This window comes from Leptonychotes weddellii, chromosome 8, assembly GCF_054177405.1.
Source record: "Leptonychotes weddellii isolate Sample4059 chromosome 8, ASM5417740v2, whole genome shotgun sequence".
Classification (NCBI taxonomy): domain Eukaryota; kingdom Metazoa; phylum Chordata; class Mammalia; order Carnivora; family Phocidae; genus Leptonychotes; species Leptonychotes weddellii.
The window spans coordinates 105,208,610-105,226,131 of record NC_138376.1 but is presented as its reverse complement, the minus strand read 5'-3'; the positions used below and the strand labels follow the sequence as shown (position 1 = coordinate 105,226,131).

General features: G+C 39.1%; 1 protein-coding gene across 2 annotated transcripts in view; it reads left to right on the top strand.

Moving 5' to 3' along the window:
- MAP3K5 (mitogen-activated protein kinase kinase kinase 5) overlaps positions 1-17,522 on the top strand; it is a 195,075-nt gene that overhangs the window by 73,486 nt on the left and 104,067 nt on the right. For both annotated transcript variants that reach the window (XM_081829058.1, XM_081829057.1), the window contains 4 exons: positions 2,730-2,923; positions 3,663-3,831; positions 4,988-5,094; positions 8,373-8,543. In XM_081829058.1, the coding sequence (XP_081685184.1) occupies positions 2,730-2,923; positions 3,663-3,831; positions 4,988-5,094; positions 8,373-8,543 (641 nt within the window). The remainder of the gene's footprint in view (positions 1-2,729; positions 2,924-3,662; positions 3,832-4,987; positions 5,095-8,372; positions 8,544-17,522) is intronic.

Genomic DNA, 17,522 nt, shown 5'->3' with positions numbered 1-17,522 from the left:
ATCTGTACCTCTGAGACAAATAATGCAAGATATGTTAAGAAAAAAAAAAGAAGAAGAAGAAGGTAGTGGGAAGGGAGGAATGAAGCGGGGGAAATCGGAGGGGTGGACGAACCATGAGAGACGATGGACTCGCCTTTCTTTTCTGCTCAGGCGATAGATCAGGTAAAAGGATCAAACTGGTGGACATGCTGTGGGATCTCGGAAACATTTTAGAAGCAGGATATGTTTATTTTTCCTCTTCCTGACTAGCTTTCCAAATTATTATTTCATGAAGGAGAACTTAAGAAAGGAACAATTTCATGTGCTTGAAAAATCAAATCTCAACCTCTGGAAGTTCTTCTCCTACTTTAAATGGAAGTCAGGTCCAGTTTCTGCCTCACTACCTGACATACAACAAGTACCTTAAAGAATATTGAATAAGTAATTCATTCTGGCCGTAAAGGCATATATCAGTTCTCATGTGTTTGCTATGAGGCAGTAGCTTGAGTTCCACAAAAGTGACGTGAGGCGAAGTGTTGGTGTGTCAGCCTATAGAGGCCACTGGGGAGGGTGCTGATCCCTCTAACAATAATGGCATACCCTCTAGAGAAGAGTCCCTGGGCTGGAGTCCCAAACACATCACAGACCAGCTGCATGACCTTATCTGAGCCTTGTCTGAATCCTCACCTATAAAACGGAGACAACAGTACTCCCTGCTCAGCGGGGAGCCTGCTTCTCCCTCTGCCTCTGCCCCTCCCCCTGCTTGTGCTCTCTCTCTCAAATAAATAAATAAAATCTTTGAAAAAAAAAACAGAGACAGCAGTACCTTCTTCGGTGGGTTATTGGGAACGCATGACCATTCATTCTTGGCACATGGCAAGTGTGAGTCAATGTTTGCTCTCATTGGTTTTGTTCTAAGGGGAAGCAAAGTGATGTATTGTTCCCCATAATGCTGAAACGGCTAGGATCCGTAATCTGGGCTCGCTGTGCTCCCTAAAACAGTGATAGGGTTTCCCACTTTTCTCATTTTACTTGTCAGCCCTCTGCCTTTTTTCCTCTCTATGGTTTTTCTCTTAGAGGTCTCTCATGTTTCCTTAGATTCAACCATACCGAATGCTTCCCAGGTCTGTACTTTTGTTGGAAACTCTTTTATGTTCCAATCACATATTTCCAGCTTTCTTCTGGACATTCTGACTTTCAGTGTCCTGCCCTCCTTAAATCTCAGCCTTTTTAATAGTGAACATTTCACGCTTCCCACCCCAACTCAGGTTTCAACCTCTTGCAGTTCCTCTCATATATTAACTGGAAGTCAGGTTCTGTGTGTGATTTGTTATCTGATATATAACAAGTGCCCTCAACTGTAATATGTTCATAAACAATGAAGTCTGCTTCTGCTTTCTGAATTTTTGCTTTTTTGCTAATGATACCACTCTTTTTAGGTAACCCCATTTAAGACTGTGATTATGTTTTCTTTCGTGCTCTGAATCCTTCCATGATTCTCACTGCCCAGTACGTACAGTTTAAAATCCTGAGTTTTGCATTCACATCCCTTGCCCGAGCTCTAAGATCCAGTCAGACTGACTTACTCAGGGATGTCCAGTCCAATTTCCTCTTTCTTCTTCCCAGCTCAACTTTTGCTTGCACTAGTGTTCCCTCACCTGGCATCACCGGGAATCTATAGTAGGTCAGGATGAGTGAGTGGAGAGTGGCATGGGCCGAGGCCAGAGAGAGAAGCAGGATTTGGGTTCTCAGTCGCTTGTAGGCCACTGGGACATGTCTTATCTTCATCCCAGGAGCAAGGAGGGGAGCCTTATGCAGCTGAGGGAAGTGATCTGATAATAGGTTGTTAAAAGGTCATTTTAAGTGATGAATCACTAACTTCACCTGAAACCAGTTTTACCATGAAACCAGTTTTACCATGTATGTTCACTAACTAGAATTTAATTAAAAACTTGAAATCAGAAAGAAAAAGAAAGATCACTTTGACAGCTGGGTAGAGAATAGATTGGGGGGTGGGAGTGGAAGCAGGGAAACCAACTGAAGGTGGCTTAGCCTGGATATGTTGGTGGCCTCATCTTCCACGCGGGCAGAGAAGGTGGAGGGAAATGGACAAATAAGAGATTTATTTTGGAGGTAGAACAGACCGGATTTCAATAGGATATGGGTGGTGAAGGAAATGGGAGCCTCAAGGAAAACTTCTGGGTCTCTAGTTTTAGTAACTAGAAGGCTAATGGAGCCATGACCATGACAGAGCAGCCTGGAGGGAGCAGCTTTGTTTCGGCATCACTCACAGCAGAGCCTGTCAGGTGCGGAGCTCTTAAACGTTAGCTCTTATTCTTGTCATGTATTTATGCTGTGTCTCTGTGATTAAATTTTAAATTCCCCGAAGGCTGAAGGCTGTGTTTTTAAACTACTCTGTTTTTCCTGCAGCATACATATATCATAATGCCTTAGCCATGAGAGATGATGAATAAATATTTAATTGACTGATAGAAGCTATGCCATACTGGGATTTTTTGGGTTTTGTTTTTTTGCATCATCTGTAAGTCCTAATTATTTGCAATAAGCAATTAAAGAAATTGGAGGAAATTTCCACTTTCATAGGTCATAAATAAGAAATGAGGTTTTTCTATTTAGCTTCACATTCAGGATGACTATTTAAAATGACTCCATGCAGTAGGACTTGGGATTTCGTTCGTGTGGAGTCTCCAGGCCAGCTCACCCCCTCCCGGCGCCTCCTCTTTCCACAGATGTGCACTGGGAACTACACATTTGTCCCTTACATGATCACTCCACATAACAAGGTCTACTGCTGTGATAGCAGCTTCATGAAGGGGTTGACAGAGCTCATGCAACCGAACTTCGAGCTGCTTCTTGGACCCATTTGCTTACCTCTTGTGGATCGTTTCATTCAACTTCTGAAGGTGGCACAAGCAAGTTCTAGGTAAAGTTGAATAATGCCGTTTGATGATGATAATGGAGTGCTGTTCTACATCCTTTATTTGTGCATCTTATCGGATGTTTCTTAGATATAGCACACAGCCAAGAACCAGAAAAATAAAAGTATGATATCTTCTAAGTAGATAAAAGAGATGCCACATAGTTCACTGTATTCACAAGAGAACAACTTGAGATCAGAAAGGGGGCAAAAGAAGACTGCTAACTACATTATAGTAATGGTAGGGATAAATAGTGTCAGAATAAATATCCACAGACTTTTACTATAAGAGCAAGAATTTTGCCAAAATTGGTGATGGCATGATTATATTTTAGTTAAGAAAAACCATTTATGGTAGTGTGATGATGCTGAGTCAGAAAGTGAAGGCTATATTTTGTTCAAATCAGAGGCATCCCTGATTTATTTGGAACAATTTCTACTCGAAACAGTAAAATGAAAAATAAAGTTTTGGCGTTTCAAGTGGTACATGGTAGGTTCTTGGAAAATTCATTAAGATGCAGGATCTTTACCTAAGTCTCTCTAAAGCAAAGCAGAGTGTTAAACATATATATATATATAGGACTCCCAAATTCCTTAATAATGCAAGATCTATGAGGTGTTCATTCTAGGCATCCTGTGAATTGAAAGTTACAAATGCTGCAAATGTCATTTGTTTCCTTATACAATCATTGCTTTTCTTTGAAATCCCTTCTAGTATTAACTCTTTGAAATGTTTTCTCACCAGCCAGTATTTCCGGGAATCTATACTCAATGATATCAGGAAAGCTCGAAATTTATACACTGGTAAAGAATTGGCAGCTGAATTGGCAAGAATTCGGCAACGAGTAGATAATATTGAAGTCTTGACAGCAGATATTGTCATAAACCTCTTACTTTCCTACAGAGATATCCAGGTGAGAAGATGCTTAAAGGAAACTCTTCATCATGTAGCATGTTGAAGGAATAAGGGAGAGTTAGCATCAAATTTCAGTTAGCTGAGAGGTCATTCATGCCACTACATGTAATTTTTTTAATTGACTTTTCTAAGCTCTTCATCCTGAGAATCTATGATGAATGAAAAAGACTCCTATGAGTTAGCCATCCGTGATTGTGTAATGAAGTACTTGTACGGTAAAGGTCTGACTTTTTCCTCCAGAAGAATAAAAAGAAAAATCTGTGTGCATAGCTAACCTGGGGACAATCTCTTCTATTTTGTTAGCCTCAGACACACCTGTCAGCCAATAAATGAAAGCTGTGTTGTGGCAACTAGCAGAAATGGGGGGGAGAGGGGCTGCTTTCTGAACAAAGCTCTTACTCCTTGGAATTCTGTTGCTTGAAATTGATAGTGCTAGATCTGACTAGCCAGGAGCAAGAAATATGCAACTGATTAATTATAAAAATAACTTTTTAAAACACACCAATATGCCATTTAATTTTATTGACATGTCTTAAATTTTCTAAAATAAGGTAAACAGAATGAAATCCTCTCTGAGTTGGAGATTTGCTATTAGATTTTTATATAGTAAAATCTAAATGACTTCTAGTTTTTTATTCCCAGCCTTTCAGGCCCAAGTAAAGCTTCATGAGAACAACAGAAATTGACATACAGGTAGAGGTGTGGTACTTCAGATCCCAAGACTAGGGGAGCTTGAAATGACATCATCTTCTTACTTATAACAGAAGTTCAGTCATTTGCTCCATGGCCTTGATATTTTGAAAATCATTTCTTTGAAAGTAATTGATAGGACACTGTATGCCAGGAATCTGGCTCCATGGAGAAGTAAACCACCCATAGTTAGACAATAGAGGATTATCATGCTAGATGGTGAACTGTTTGGGGGTCATTTGTGGTGACTCTGTATTTTAAGGTTTTTATCTATATAATCCAAATTTCTTATTTAAGAAAAAACAATTTCTTTTTGGTTTTAGATTCTTGAAAGTATTCCATGGATCCTACTTCTCTTTTTAACACCCTTCTTGGATTCAAATATCTGGTTGTCAGAAGTCATCTCATTGTCAGAACTTTCTCCTAGTAGTTTAATTCTGTGTTATTCTCCTCTTGTTTGAAAGGACTATGATTCTATTGTGAAGCTGGTAGAGACGTTAGAAAAGCTGCCAACCTTTGATTTGGCTTCCCATCACCATGTGAAGTTTCATTATGCATTTGCACTGAATAGGTAAGAAGGAAAATTTCTGTCCACAGTATGCTAACATACTATTTTGTAACCTGCATTTTCTTCCTAGGGTATTTTTTTGCCATAGCATTGAAGCCACTCCCTATTAGAATGTAATATTAATATTTCTACTTCAACCATATAAAATATAGGAAGCATATACATTGGTTTTTTTATTTTTTTGTCAGTAAAAAAAAGCCCTTACAGTTTATATATTTAAATTCTCTTTTGTTTTGTTTTGTTTTAATTTATTTTTTATTATGTTATGTTAGTCACCATACAGTACCTCATTAGTTTTTGATGTAATGTTCAATGATTCATTATTTGCATATAACACCAAGTGCTTATTACAACATGTGCTCTCCTTAATACCCATCACCCGGCTACCCCATCCCCCCCATCCCCCTCCCCTCTGAAACCCTCAGTTTGTCTCCAGGAGTCCATAGTCTCTCATGGTTTGTCATCCTCTCTGATTTCAGTTTTCCCTTCCTTCCCCTAATGTCCTCCATGTTATTCCTTAAATTCTTAAAGTTCTTTTTTTCTCTGAGTTTGTTTTTACTATTTATACTTGTTTAGAATTTTTTTAAATTGCACAAATATGATATTATTTTTAGGCAAATATGCTCAACCCCAAGTGGTTATTTACTTAAAAATTTACAAATTAGGGGGTCGCCTGGGTGGCTCAGTTCGTTAAGTGTCCGATTCTTGGTTTTGGCTGGGGTCATGATCTCGGGGTCATGGAATCAAGCTCCACATCAGGCTCTGTGCTGAGTGCAGAGTCTGCTTAAGACTCCCTCTCCTTCTCTCCCTCTGCCCCTTCCACCCCCCACTCTCTCTCTCTCTGTCTCCTATAAATAAATAAATCTTTTTAAAAAATTTACTAAGTAGGGTAAGGGTAATTATGTCTAGATGAACATATTCCTGGTAACCAGAGAATATTTTCATTTTCACTGCTCTGAACATATCTAATTATAATCAGAACTCCACTGGGCACATTTTAGGGCATGTATCCATGAATCTGCTAAGACCCGCTTGAAGGCTCCTACTTCCAGTCCTGCCTCTGGGCCTTCTGTTTACATCATGGCACATACCTCAGTGCCACATCTTACCCAGAGTCACCACAGGCACCAGCCATGCTCTGGCCACAGAGAGGCCCAAAGCACTGAGCTGTCCAAAGCTTGTTAGTTGTGCTGCTCTCTTCCATGGTGGGAGTTGAATATATATGTAGTTACTACAACTGAAGAGAATGAGTAAAAGAGAAAGGGAGAGACATCATGTCTCTGGGCCACATGCTGTGTGTCACTTAAGGCTTGATTATTTTACAGATGAGGAAGCCAAAGCTTGGAGACATTGAATACCTTTTCTTCAAGGCCCATAGTTGGCAAGTCATAAAACTGAGGCTCAAACCCAGATCTGTTGGATACTGATGTCTGTGCTCTTCATCACTAGGTTCTCCTGCCTCTGTCTGCAAAGAAAAAAGTCAGCATGCTATTCAACCAGAGATTGTTTCTTCCCTTCTTTGTCCACCCAAACTGTAGAACTTGCTAACTGTATCAATAAGTGTAGAATGAAAATATGTTCCATTTCCCCATTTATTAAACATCTTTTTCTTTAGATTTGACAGAGTGAGATGAGACCTCCAGAGATTACCAGCTCCAACTGGCTCTCAAATAAATCTTTCTTGAAAGATGGAATGGAATATGTTCTTATTTGAAATGAAAACTGAAAGTCTGTAGAGCCGCTTATATTTTTCTTTGTGTTTTGTCTTTACCTTTCCTAAAATACAGTATGATGAATTGATAAGCATATTTGTATGAAGGGTTATTATAAACTCAAGGTACTTAGGACAAAGTGCAAAAAGGAATTTCGTAGGCAGATATATTTAAAGTCATAGAGGAGAAGAGAAATAACTTTTTGTAGCAGCTTTATTGAAATATAATTCATATATCACACAATTCACCCATTTAAGATATACAATTTAATGGTTTTTAATATAGTAACAGAATTGTATGACCATCAACACAATAAATATAACATTTTCATCTCCCTAAAAGGAAACCCATTAGCAGTCATTCTCCCTTCCCCCCCCAAATCTCCCAGACCTAGGCAACCGCTAATCTACTTTTGGTCTCTAGATTTGCCTATTCTGGACATTTCATATAAATGGAATCATATTATATGTAATCTTTTGTGACTGGTTTCTTTCACTTAGCATAATGTTCTTAAGATCGAAGAAATAATTTTTAAGAGAATTTTTTAAAGATTTTATTTATTGGGGCATCTGGGTGGCTCAGTTGGTTAAGCGACTGCCTTCGGCTCAGGTCATGATCCTGGAGTCCCGGGATCGAGTCCTGCATCGGGCTCCCTGCTCAGCCGGGAGTCTGCTTCTCCCTCTGACCTTCCTCCTTCTCATGCTCTCTGTCTCTCATTCTCTCTCTCTCAAATAAATAAATAAAATCTTTAAAAAAAATCGATAAAGATTTTATTTATTTATTCATCAGAGAGTGAGAGAGAGAGGGAGTACAGGTGAGCAAGCACAAGCAGGGGGAGCAGCAGGCAGAGGGAGAAGCAGGCTCCCTGCTGAGCAAGGAGCCCGATGCGGGACTCAATCCCAGGATCCTGGGATCATGACCTGAGCTGAAGGCAGATGCTTAACCGACTGAGCCACCCAGGCGTCCCTTTAAGAGAATTTTTATCTGGTTTTGACAATGATCTACACATACTTGCTATTTTAAAATGATCTACATAAAGTATCTTCCTTAGATCATCAACTGGTCACAGGTGGACTTTAGGCAACTCTTGGGTTAAAGTTGGTTTGTTGGTATTGTCTGTGACTAAGTCTGTACAGTGTTTGGAGCAAAAGCCATTGAAACCTAAAGTCAGGGTTTGGTCCTTGTCTGGATTAGTCAACTGCCCCATTTAAGGCCACAGACTGCATTCCTAATCCTACTCCATGCCCTTGAACCTATGAACCGTAAAAGTATGGGCTATGAAATTAGAAGGACTATATAGATGGGTAAATGCAAATCTATCACCGTCATCAGGAAAGCAGCTCAGAAGTGATCCTTGTTAGACCCAGTAGACGTGCGATAGATTGAAAAGACAAAGAGGCTTAGGACAGAGCTTTACAGGGGACTCTCAAAATCTTATGGTTGTCTTTATCCTGCCAAACTTCACTAATGTGAATCAATATATCAAGTAGAGTTTTAAAAAGATAATTGGCCTACATTGCTTCTATAATCTATCTTGAAACAATGATATTTTTTCTCCTTCAACCTTAGGAGAAATCTCCCTGGAGATAGAGAAAAAGCTCTTGATGTTATGATCCCGCTGGTGCAAAGTGAAGGGCAGGTTGCTTCAGATATGTATTGCCTAGTTGGTCGAATCTACAAAGACATGTTTTTGGACTCTAATTTCCTGGACACTGAGAGTAGAGACCATGGAGCTTCTTGGTAAGTATATCAGATAAGACACTTACTTGATAAATCCATGACATGAAAAAAATGGTTTGCAAATGGGAGTGTTAAAGTATTGTTATCCTTTAGATTGTGTATTACGAAATAAATCTTAGAATTTATAGCTTCAGTAAACAATTTTGATGAAATTCATTTGATATGGCAGAGTAAATTGGGGTAAGTTGGATGAAAAGATCATTCGAGAAAGTAACATTTTAAAAGATATTTTAAAATATATAGAATATAGTAACAAAAATATTTTGTGGAGAATTTATAAAAATTGATAGACATGAAAGAATACTAGAATGTATGAAAAAGTATACCAGATTTGTGGATGAGAAGACTTACTATTTTAAAGATGTTAATTCTCACCAACAGGGCTTTCATGTGACTTGACAAATTGATTCTAAAATTTATTTGAAAAAAACAAAGGGCCAAGAAAAGGCAAAGCAATCTTGGAGAACAAAGTGGAAGGACTTGCTCTCCCAGATAACAAGACCTACTATAAAGATGTAATAATTAAGGTATTACAGTATGCGTGTAGGTATAGACAAACACTGGAACAGAAGAGAGAGACTGGAACAGAAGAGAGAGCCTGGAACAGATTGAGATATTTATGAGACTAGATTTATGACAGTGCACTTCATGAATCAGAGTGGAAAGGGTGGACTCTTCAGGAATGGGACTGGGAAAATTTGTTCATCTGCTCGTAAAAATAAAATGAAATTGGATTTCTGCTTTAAGCCATGTACAAGAAATGAAATACAAGTGAATTAAAAACCAAAATATTTTTTAAATACCTTAGAAAAAAACTTTTAGAATAAAATATACAAGCTGACCTTGGGATAGGAAAGAATTTCTTAGACAAGGCTTAAAAATACCATGAATCATAGAAAGAAAAGATTAGGAAATGAGAGCACATCGAGATTTGCTTCTGTTCGTCAAGGTTCTGCCTTTTGGAAATGGCAGAGTGGGTTCTATTGCACAGCTACTCCTGCCAATTGTAATAATTATACACTTTGGAAAAACACTTAAGAAGGAAAACGGTTTGGAAGCATTGGTGAGTGACTAAAAGTAGTCAGAAACTGGAGAGGTTTTGATTCTTAGATGAAGGGTACCACACTGGATAAGAGATCCACATTTAAATGGGTTTTCCCTCGGGGGGCATTCCCTGATCAGCAGGGCCACAGGACAGATAGAACTCCAGAAGAAAACCAGAGTCTTAATGGTCAGAGGGGTCAGTGTGAGGCTGCCAGAGTGCCTGGAAATTGAGTGCGATACCCCCTACATAAAGGAGCCACAGAGAGAGAGCCTCAAAATCTGTGTATAAACTCTTGTTCAATTCTCAGCTAACCCCTGACATGTGTGAGTTTTACCCTAGGAGCCCAGGTGGAAAATAGTAGCCAGAAGTCTTAAGAGAGCTGAACAGAAATTTCAGCAGCTGCCCAGTGTAGGAGAGACAGACTTTGGAATTTGAACCTGAAGTTAGAGGGGCTTCATGAGCAATCCGAGTTTTCCACTGAAACTCCAGAAGGGCCACAGCGTAGGAATAAAAAACTACATCCCAGGACTACAGAAGTGCACTAAAAATTAAGAGCAAATCCGATACAGAGCCACCCTAATAAAACCTAAAGCCAAGTCCCCACATGATCAAGGTAAACCACCAACAGTTTATTTGCCTGTTAGAATAAGACTGAATACTCCTAAGAGGAGTATAACAGAATCCAAACTCTACAACATATCATCTAAAGTGTCTAATACACCGTTAGAAACTACTAGATTTATTAAAAAAATAGTTAAGTGTGACAATATCAATTGTTGGCAAAGTTGTTAGAGGAAAGGGAGCCTCTCCTGGTTGTGGTAGAAATTTTTAGTGACCACTTAAAGATTTTGGTATTATCAAGGAAGGTTGACAGCTAGCCTGTCCTATATCCAGCATATCTACTCCTACTTATATACTCTAGAGAAAGTCTTCTGTTATTATTAATTATGTTATGTTAGTCACCATACAGTAGAGAAATTCTTGAAGTTCCTCTGTATAAAACTTTTGACATGCAAAAAAAAAAATCTTTAAAAAAAGTTGAGCAAAATCAGCAAATGGCAGAAAGATACATGGAGTACAGTATCATTTATGGAAACTTTAAAAAGCAATCACACACCTAGTAATGGTATGGATGCATGAATGCACATCATAAATTCTCAATTCAGTATAATGGTTACCAATGGGGATGAAGGAGTAGAAGAGAGTGATTCACATGCAGCTGCAAGACTATTTAAAACATTGCATTTCTTAAGCTGAGTGGTGGGTATGTGGGAGTGTTGCTTATATTATTTTTCTGTCTTTCTTAATATTCCTAAACTATTCCCTAATTTAAAATATATACATTAAAGGAGGTTGGCTTACCTCAGGAGTTCCTCAGTGATAGCCATAAAATCTTTTAAGTTGTGAAACAGAAATCTTAACTTTGCAAAATCTTATATCATTTTAGCAGTTGAACCAGGGACTGAAATTGGGATAATGGGTTATAACCAGGAAGGAAAACCTGGGGACAGTAATTTCCTGGATCCTCATGGAAAACTTTGGTTTGGACTTTTAAATTTGTATTGTAAATTTTTAGTATGAGCCAGAGAGTTTTACAGTTTCCCTTAACTAAGTTTTTTTTTTTTCTGCTGTTACAAAAGAGGAATATAGCTATGCAGCCTTTGAATTACCAGAAGATTTACACTTTAAGAAAATTCTTAGTTGGGGGCGCCTGGGTGGCTCAGTCGTTAAGCATCTGCCTTCGGCTCAGGTCATGATCCCAGGGTCCTGGGATCGAGCCCCGCATCGGGCTCCCTGCTCCGCGGGAAGCCTGCTTCTCCCTCTCCCACTCCCCCTGCTTGTGTTCCATCTCTCTCTGTGTCTCTCTCTGTCAAATAAATAAATAAAATCTTAAAAAAAAAAATTCTTAGTTGTAGGAGAATTAGAATCTGATACTTGGAAACATTGTGCCAGTATAAATCCTTTGATAAGGTAGTGATAATGAAATGCCTAGGTAATCTTCACAAGCCTAAGTTTCATGGTCAGTGAATTAAAATGGAAAACATCTCCTATGAAGTTAGTGTGCATGATGCACAGGAATAAAATAAAGCATTTCCCTATTTGAAAATCAAACAGTTTAGACTACTGAGAGCTTTCAAGGTCACATAAAGTTCAGTTAAGGAACAGAGTTTTTCCCAGTGTGTTTTTGTTTTAACTCTCTATACTTCCAGATTCTGGCTTCTTTTTTATGGTTCTCCTTTAGCTGAAGACTATTAACTGTCTCTCAAAAGAGCTTTGTGTTTCAAGGTCTTCAGGTCAAATTGAAGATGTCAGAAATTCTTATGATTTCATTTTAAGCTGTCCATTAATTTTCTAGTAAGAGCAGGGAAGGCTGTTAGAGATCAAAGCCTTTTAATGGTAGGGTCCCTAGGAGTTGATCCTGTGTCACTCACAGACTTATTTGGTATTAAAAGAATGTCACTTTTACTGTAGATTACCTATCCATAACCTGCCATTACTGTCATGTATATTCATACATCCATTTGTCCTAAGGATGGATAAGAAGTCCCCCCCTCCCTTTTTAAGTAGGGTTTTTTTTCATGCCCTCACACTTGTAAAGCTTCTTCGGTATTTCTTAATGTTTTGATCCAGCTCCCACAGTGCTGCAAACACACTCATTCATGTTGGTGTGTTGGCATTGTCCCTAACCTCCCTTTCTGTTCGAGCTGAGAAGTGAAAAGCACATTGTCAAGGTGCTGACACAAGAGGGTGTTCCTGAGGTTATGAGACATCCTGCCAGATTTACCCAAGATTATGTATGTCCTGAGTCATGGGTCCCACAGGGATGTTTCCACTGACTTTGTCTGAGCCGTGTAACTCCCTGAGTTTTCACTTGTCAAATGCTGGTGCGAGGCCAAGGGGAGGGATGTCGTGGCAGGGAGTCAGTCCCTCAGGCCTCTTTCCGTGGACATTTCCCATGGCCTGAATCATTTTTTGTTGGCTTGCAGAGACAGTGATGTACTGACCACGGACGGTTTAAGGATAGGAACTTTCACTCAAGAGTATAAGAGCCCCAAGCAGTTGTGATTTCAGTGGCTCATCAAGCTCTTTCTTGCAATTCCCCATTTTAACACCTTTGATGAGTTCAGGGTTCTGCTCCATGTCAGAGGGAGAAAGCGTTGCACTCCTCTGAGCATCGAATCCGGTGCGGGCATTGTGGCAAGGCACCATTTTACGCCTGCGCACATCTGTTTTCTGAGAGCTTTGCCTAGGGGGTCAGAGTACAAAAATAGGAAGTAAGAAAAAAGTTTATGGTTTAGATTTTTTTTTAAGTTTGCAGAATTGTGATACGTTGTTAGAAAAATTCTTTTTTTCTCTTCTGTTAGAACAAACTTTTGTTGTTGAATCTTATCTGGGACAGAGGCTGGGTGGTTTGAATGAATGCATCCTGCTGATTTAAGTATAAAAAAGGACTAGTTCTCTGACATTTACTGTTTTTTATTGTCACTTCCTTCGTTATTTTTGTCCATTGAAGCTCTTGAGGCTGGGTAAAATAATGCTATTTTTTCTGTACTTAAATTTCTATAATCCAACTTAAGGTAGGAAAAAACACCTTTTTGACCTTTACGGAATTAAACTGAGTTTAGCTTTTAGTCATGAAGAGGTTGTCGCTTTTTATGATAGCCGTTCAACATAAAGTTAAATCTAAGAGAAAACAGTCATGGTGTCGGTCATAGGCTCTGGTTAGAGGATGTTTGGGGCTGCGAGAGGATATCACACGAGATGAGACAGTGACGCTGGGCGGATACTCAGCTTTCAAAGTAGGAAATATTATGACCCCAAAGCCTAGACTCACATCCTTAAAAGAGGCCACAGAGTTTGTGAAATGACAGACTTAACTAGAATGGCCCAAGGAAATACTATGTACCATGACTTGGAGAGCCATGGAAAATTCATTGCAAAGATTATCTCCGCGATTCCTTTGTTAACCTAATCCAACAAAGAAGTAACCATGAAATAGTCATGCTGAATTCACATGCAGAGTGGCTTACTTGGAGCATTTTGTTATGTGCAGTATTTGTTCAATTGGTGGAAATAATTACCAATCCCTTAAACTTCAGAGTCGACACAAGGTTTCTGTGTATGCTGTTAACTGTTGCAGACTTAGAAGCACCTTGTAAAGAAAGCAAGGCTGACCTTTTTTTCCTCCCATTTTTACAAGCAAGGCCATTGAAACTCGAAGAACTTAAGTGAATTTTTTGACATCCTGTTATTAATAAAAATCTCAAATCCAATTTTTCAGAGTCAGTGTTGTTTTTACTACATCCTAGGCTCTCTTTCCTAGAATTTCCAGGAACAGACCTTTCCGGGAATGTCTGTACTGTTTTGTGGAAGAGGACTTTTGGGAGACTGATATGAGATAAATATTGAGTCAACACTTGGAGACAGTGTGATCTTAGGCAAGATAACCTTTAGGAAATTCCATTTTCTTACTTAAAAAATAAGGATAATACTTACCTGCAGGAATTAGGAAGCTCTTAGCATCTTAAAAGTAGCAGAATACCTTACTCCGATGGGCTTCAACAATAACACAATGAATTGAAGTCCAGAAGTGAGGCTGGGTCTGGAGTAGGTTGAGTCAGCAGCTTAAAAATGTCGGCTGAGTTCTATTCCCTCGTTATTGCTGTTGGCGGCTCTGTCCTCCGGCTGGCTTTCTTAGGGTTGCAAAGTGGCCACGGCCATTCCAGGCATCAATCCAACTTAGCTATACCAAGGTCTGGAGAGGAAAGGAGGCCATCTTTTTCTTAGAACTGGGAAAGCAGGCTCATAAAAACCTACCCCAGACTTTCCTTACATTTCTTTACGCTTCTAGTATTCCATCGTCAGCCCAATACTACACAAATCACTGGGAAGGAGGACAGGATTGTTACAACTCCAACTGGCTTAGACTTACTGTTTTTGGAGGAATAAATGCTCTGTTGTGAGAATTAAAAGAAACAACATATGTTAAAGTCCTGGTTTTAGTAGGCATCTAGTGCTATAGCTTTAGTGTAGAATATGTGAAAATAGTTTGTATTTCTTTATATATTGTTATGTTTATCCGTGTTCAACATGGACACTAACTAAATTAAGTTTCCCTTTTCCTAAAATATTCCTAAGGGTTTTCTTTCTCTTCTTTCTGCATCTAGCTGAACATTTAGCTGATGAGGGAAAAATTGCAGAGTCTGTATACTTTTTACAGGGGCCTTATTTAAATTTCACATGCCAGAGCTGTTGTGGGGTCACATGGGATAGGCCATGCTTGTTTGAAATCATACTTGGTTTTAGACATGATGGTATTCTCATTCTTTTTTTTTTTTTTTAAGATTTTATTTATTTGACAGAGAGAGACACAGTGAGAGAGGGAACACAAGCAGGTGGAGTGAGAGAGGGAGAAGCAGGGCTCCCGCGGAGCAAGGAGCCCGATGCAGGGCTCGATCCCAGGACCCTGGGACCATGACCTGAGCCGAAGGCAGACACTTAATGACGGAGCCACCCAGGCTCCCCAGTATTCTCATTCTTAAGGGGAGATATGAAGTCATTTTCAGAACTTTGACAGGAGATTAAGTACCTGTACAGTATTAGTGTAAGCATGTCTCCTGTTGTAATGCCAAAAAAGATCCATACCCAGGAAATTGAAAGCATTAAGCCTGTTTTTAGCATTAATATGTTCGTTTTTCCATAGTAACTTGAGAAAGGACAGATAGCTTTGCCTTATCAAATATTTTCTTTTACGTCAGTGACAGTGTTATTCAAACAGTAATGTGTGCCTAATAACTACTTAGTCTTTACATTATTAATGGGGTTGGCTTTACTTTGGGAGAGTTATGTAACAAGCCAATCGACATACAAATAGAGACCAATGACTATTTTCCATTTGGCAGATTAGCCTTTTTTTCTTTTTCTTGGCTTCAAGTTATCTTTCTCTGTGTTCTCTCCATTTCCACTACCTTCTGTGCCCCCCCCCCGCCGAGTCTTACATCACCATCATTCCACTGACATCATTTTTGGTCAGTCCTTTATTGTGTCTGTTAGGTGAGTTTCCAAATTTTAGATGATTTTTTTTAGAACTCAAAGCCTGAAGAGTTCGTAGTAACTCAACATGACCCCTAGCTCATATATATCCAGATGTAGATGGTTCCTAAGGGACCAACAGCTCCAGGATGACCTGGAGACCCGGGTAGAACATACAGTGTGCCCACAGTTGCTTTATAAGCAAGCACCCTGGTAAATTGATTGCATGCATGCCTTGACCTTGCTTTAATGTCACACCCAGCAAATGATAGATTGGATGAAGCTCTGTTATGGCCTGACCAAGTTGAAATCCAGGAATGGTAATATTCAGGATGTCCCTGTGGAGGTTCCTAATTGCAGCTAACAAGTACTGAGCACCTAAGGAGGGCAACTAAAGCTTGCTTTATGTAACTCAGTTGTCAGAGGGTTGAGTGAGAAAACTTGATGTTTGCCAAGCATTATGCTGAAAGGAAGGAGAATGTGAAAGAATGGGGTCATTTCACTCACCGAATGAAAGCAATCGTTTCCAAGCCTGGCTGAACATCACAGTTGTTTGTGGAGTTTTTCAGCTATGTGGATGGAGAGTTCTTTGCCCCTGGAGATTCTGCTTCGTGAGTCCATGTTGTTGACTAGATTAACCACAATTGATAATATGCTTATTCTCTTTTTAGTAAAGGTTTAGGTTTTCTCCATATTTTGTTGTTACTCCCTTCCTCCTAAATCTTTACTGTTCTTCACATCCTTAAAGATAAAGTTTAAACTCCTGACCCCACTTTTACCTGCCCTTTAGAGCTTTCCCAAATGTGTCTCCTCCCATCTTCCCAGCCTTCTTAGAATATGGGTTTTACATTTTGATTTGAGAGAATTGGCAGTTATTGGAAGGGTAAGTTTAGATTGGTCATAAACATGTGAACACAATTCACTTTCAAGAGCGATCAAATAAGTACACGTTAAAATCCCAAGCTATGCTTTCTTGTTGTTATCAATTGGCAAGGATGAAAAGAGATGAGAATACTTTATTTTGGCATGAATGCAATGGAAAGGTCTCTCTCCTAACACTGCTCTTAGGAAAGTGAATGAATTGGTAAGACCTTGCTGGGAAGCAATTTGACATTATGCATCAAGAGCCTTGAAATAATTCATGTTCTTTAATCCAGTTATGTCCTTTGGAAACTATCCTAAAGAACAGCAGATATGGAAAGAAAGGTGTGTTTGCAACAATGTTTACTACCTGAATTTTATGGTAACAAAAAATTGGAAGAAATCTAAATGTCCAACATTTGGGGAAAATGTTAAGCGAAGGATAACCTCCCCATGTGATGGAATATCATTCATTCAAAATTGTGGGGATGGGCTTTGGTGGTAAAAATATAGGTACCGTAAAACTTACCATTTTAACTGTTTGAAGAGTATAGTTCAGTAGCATTAAGTACATTCACATTGCTGTGCAACCATCACCACTCTCCACCCACAACACTTCTCATCTTACAAAACTCTAACTCTATACCCATTAGACAACTTCCCATTTTCCCCTCTTCTCAGCCCCTGGCAACCACCATTCTACTCTGTCTCTATGAACCTGACTCCTCTAGGTATTTCATATAGGTGGAATCAAATGGTATTTGTCTTTTTTGCAACTGGCTTGTTTCACTTACCATAATGTTCTCAAGGTCCATCCATGTTGTAACATGTGTCAAAATTTTCTTTTTTAAGGCTGAGTAATACTCTATCTTATGTATACACCATATTCTATTTATCCATTCATCCGTTGATGGACCTCTGTCTTGTTTTCACCTTTTGGGCCATTTTGAATAATGCTGCTATGAACATTGGTGTACACATATCTGCATTTCCTGCTTTCAGTTCTTTTGGGTATATACCCAGAAGAAACTGGTGGTTTA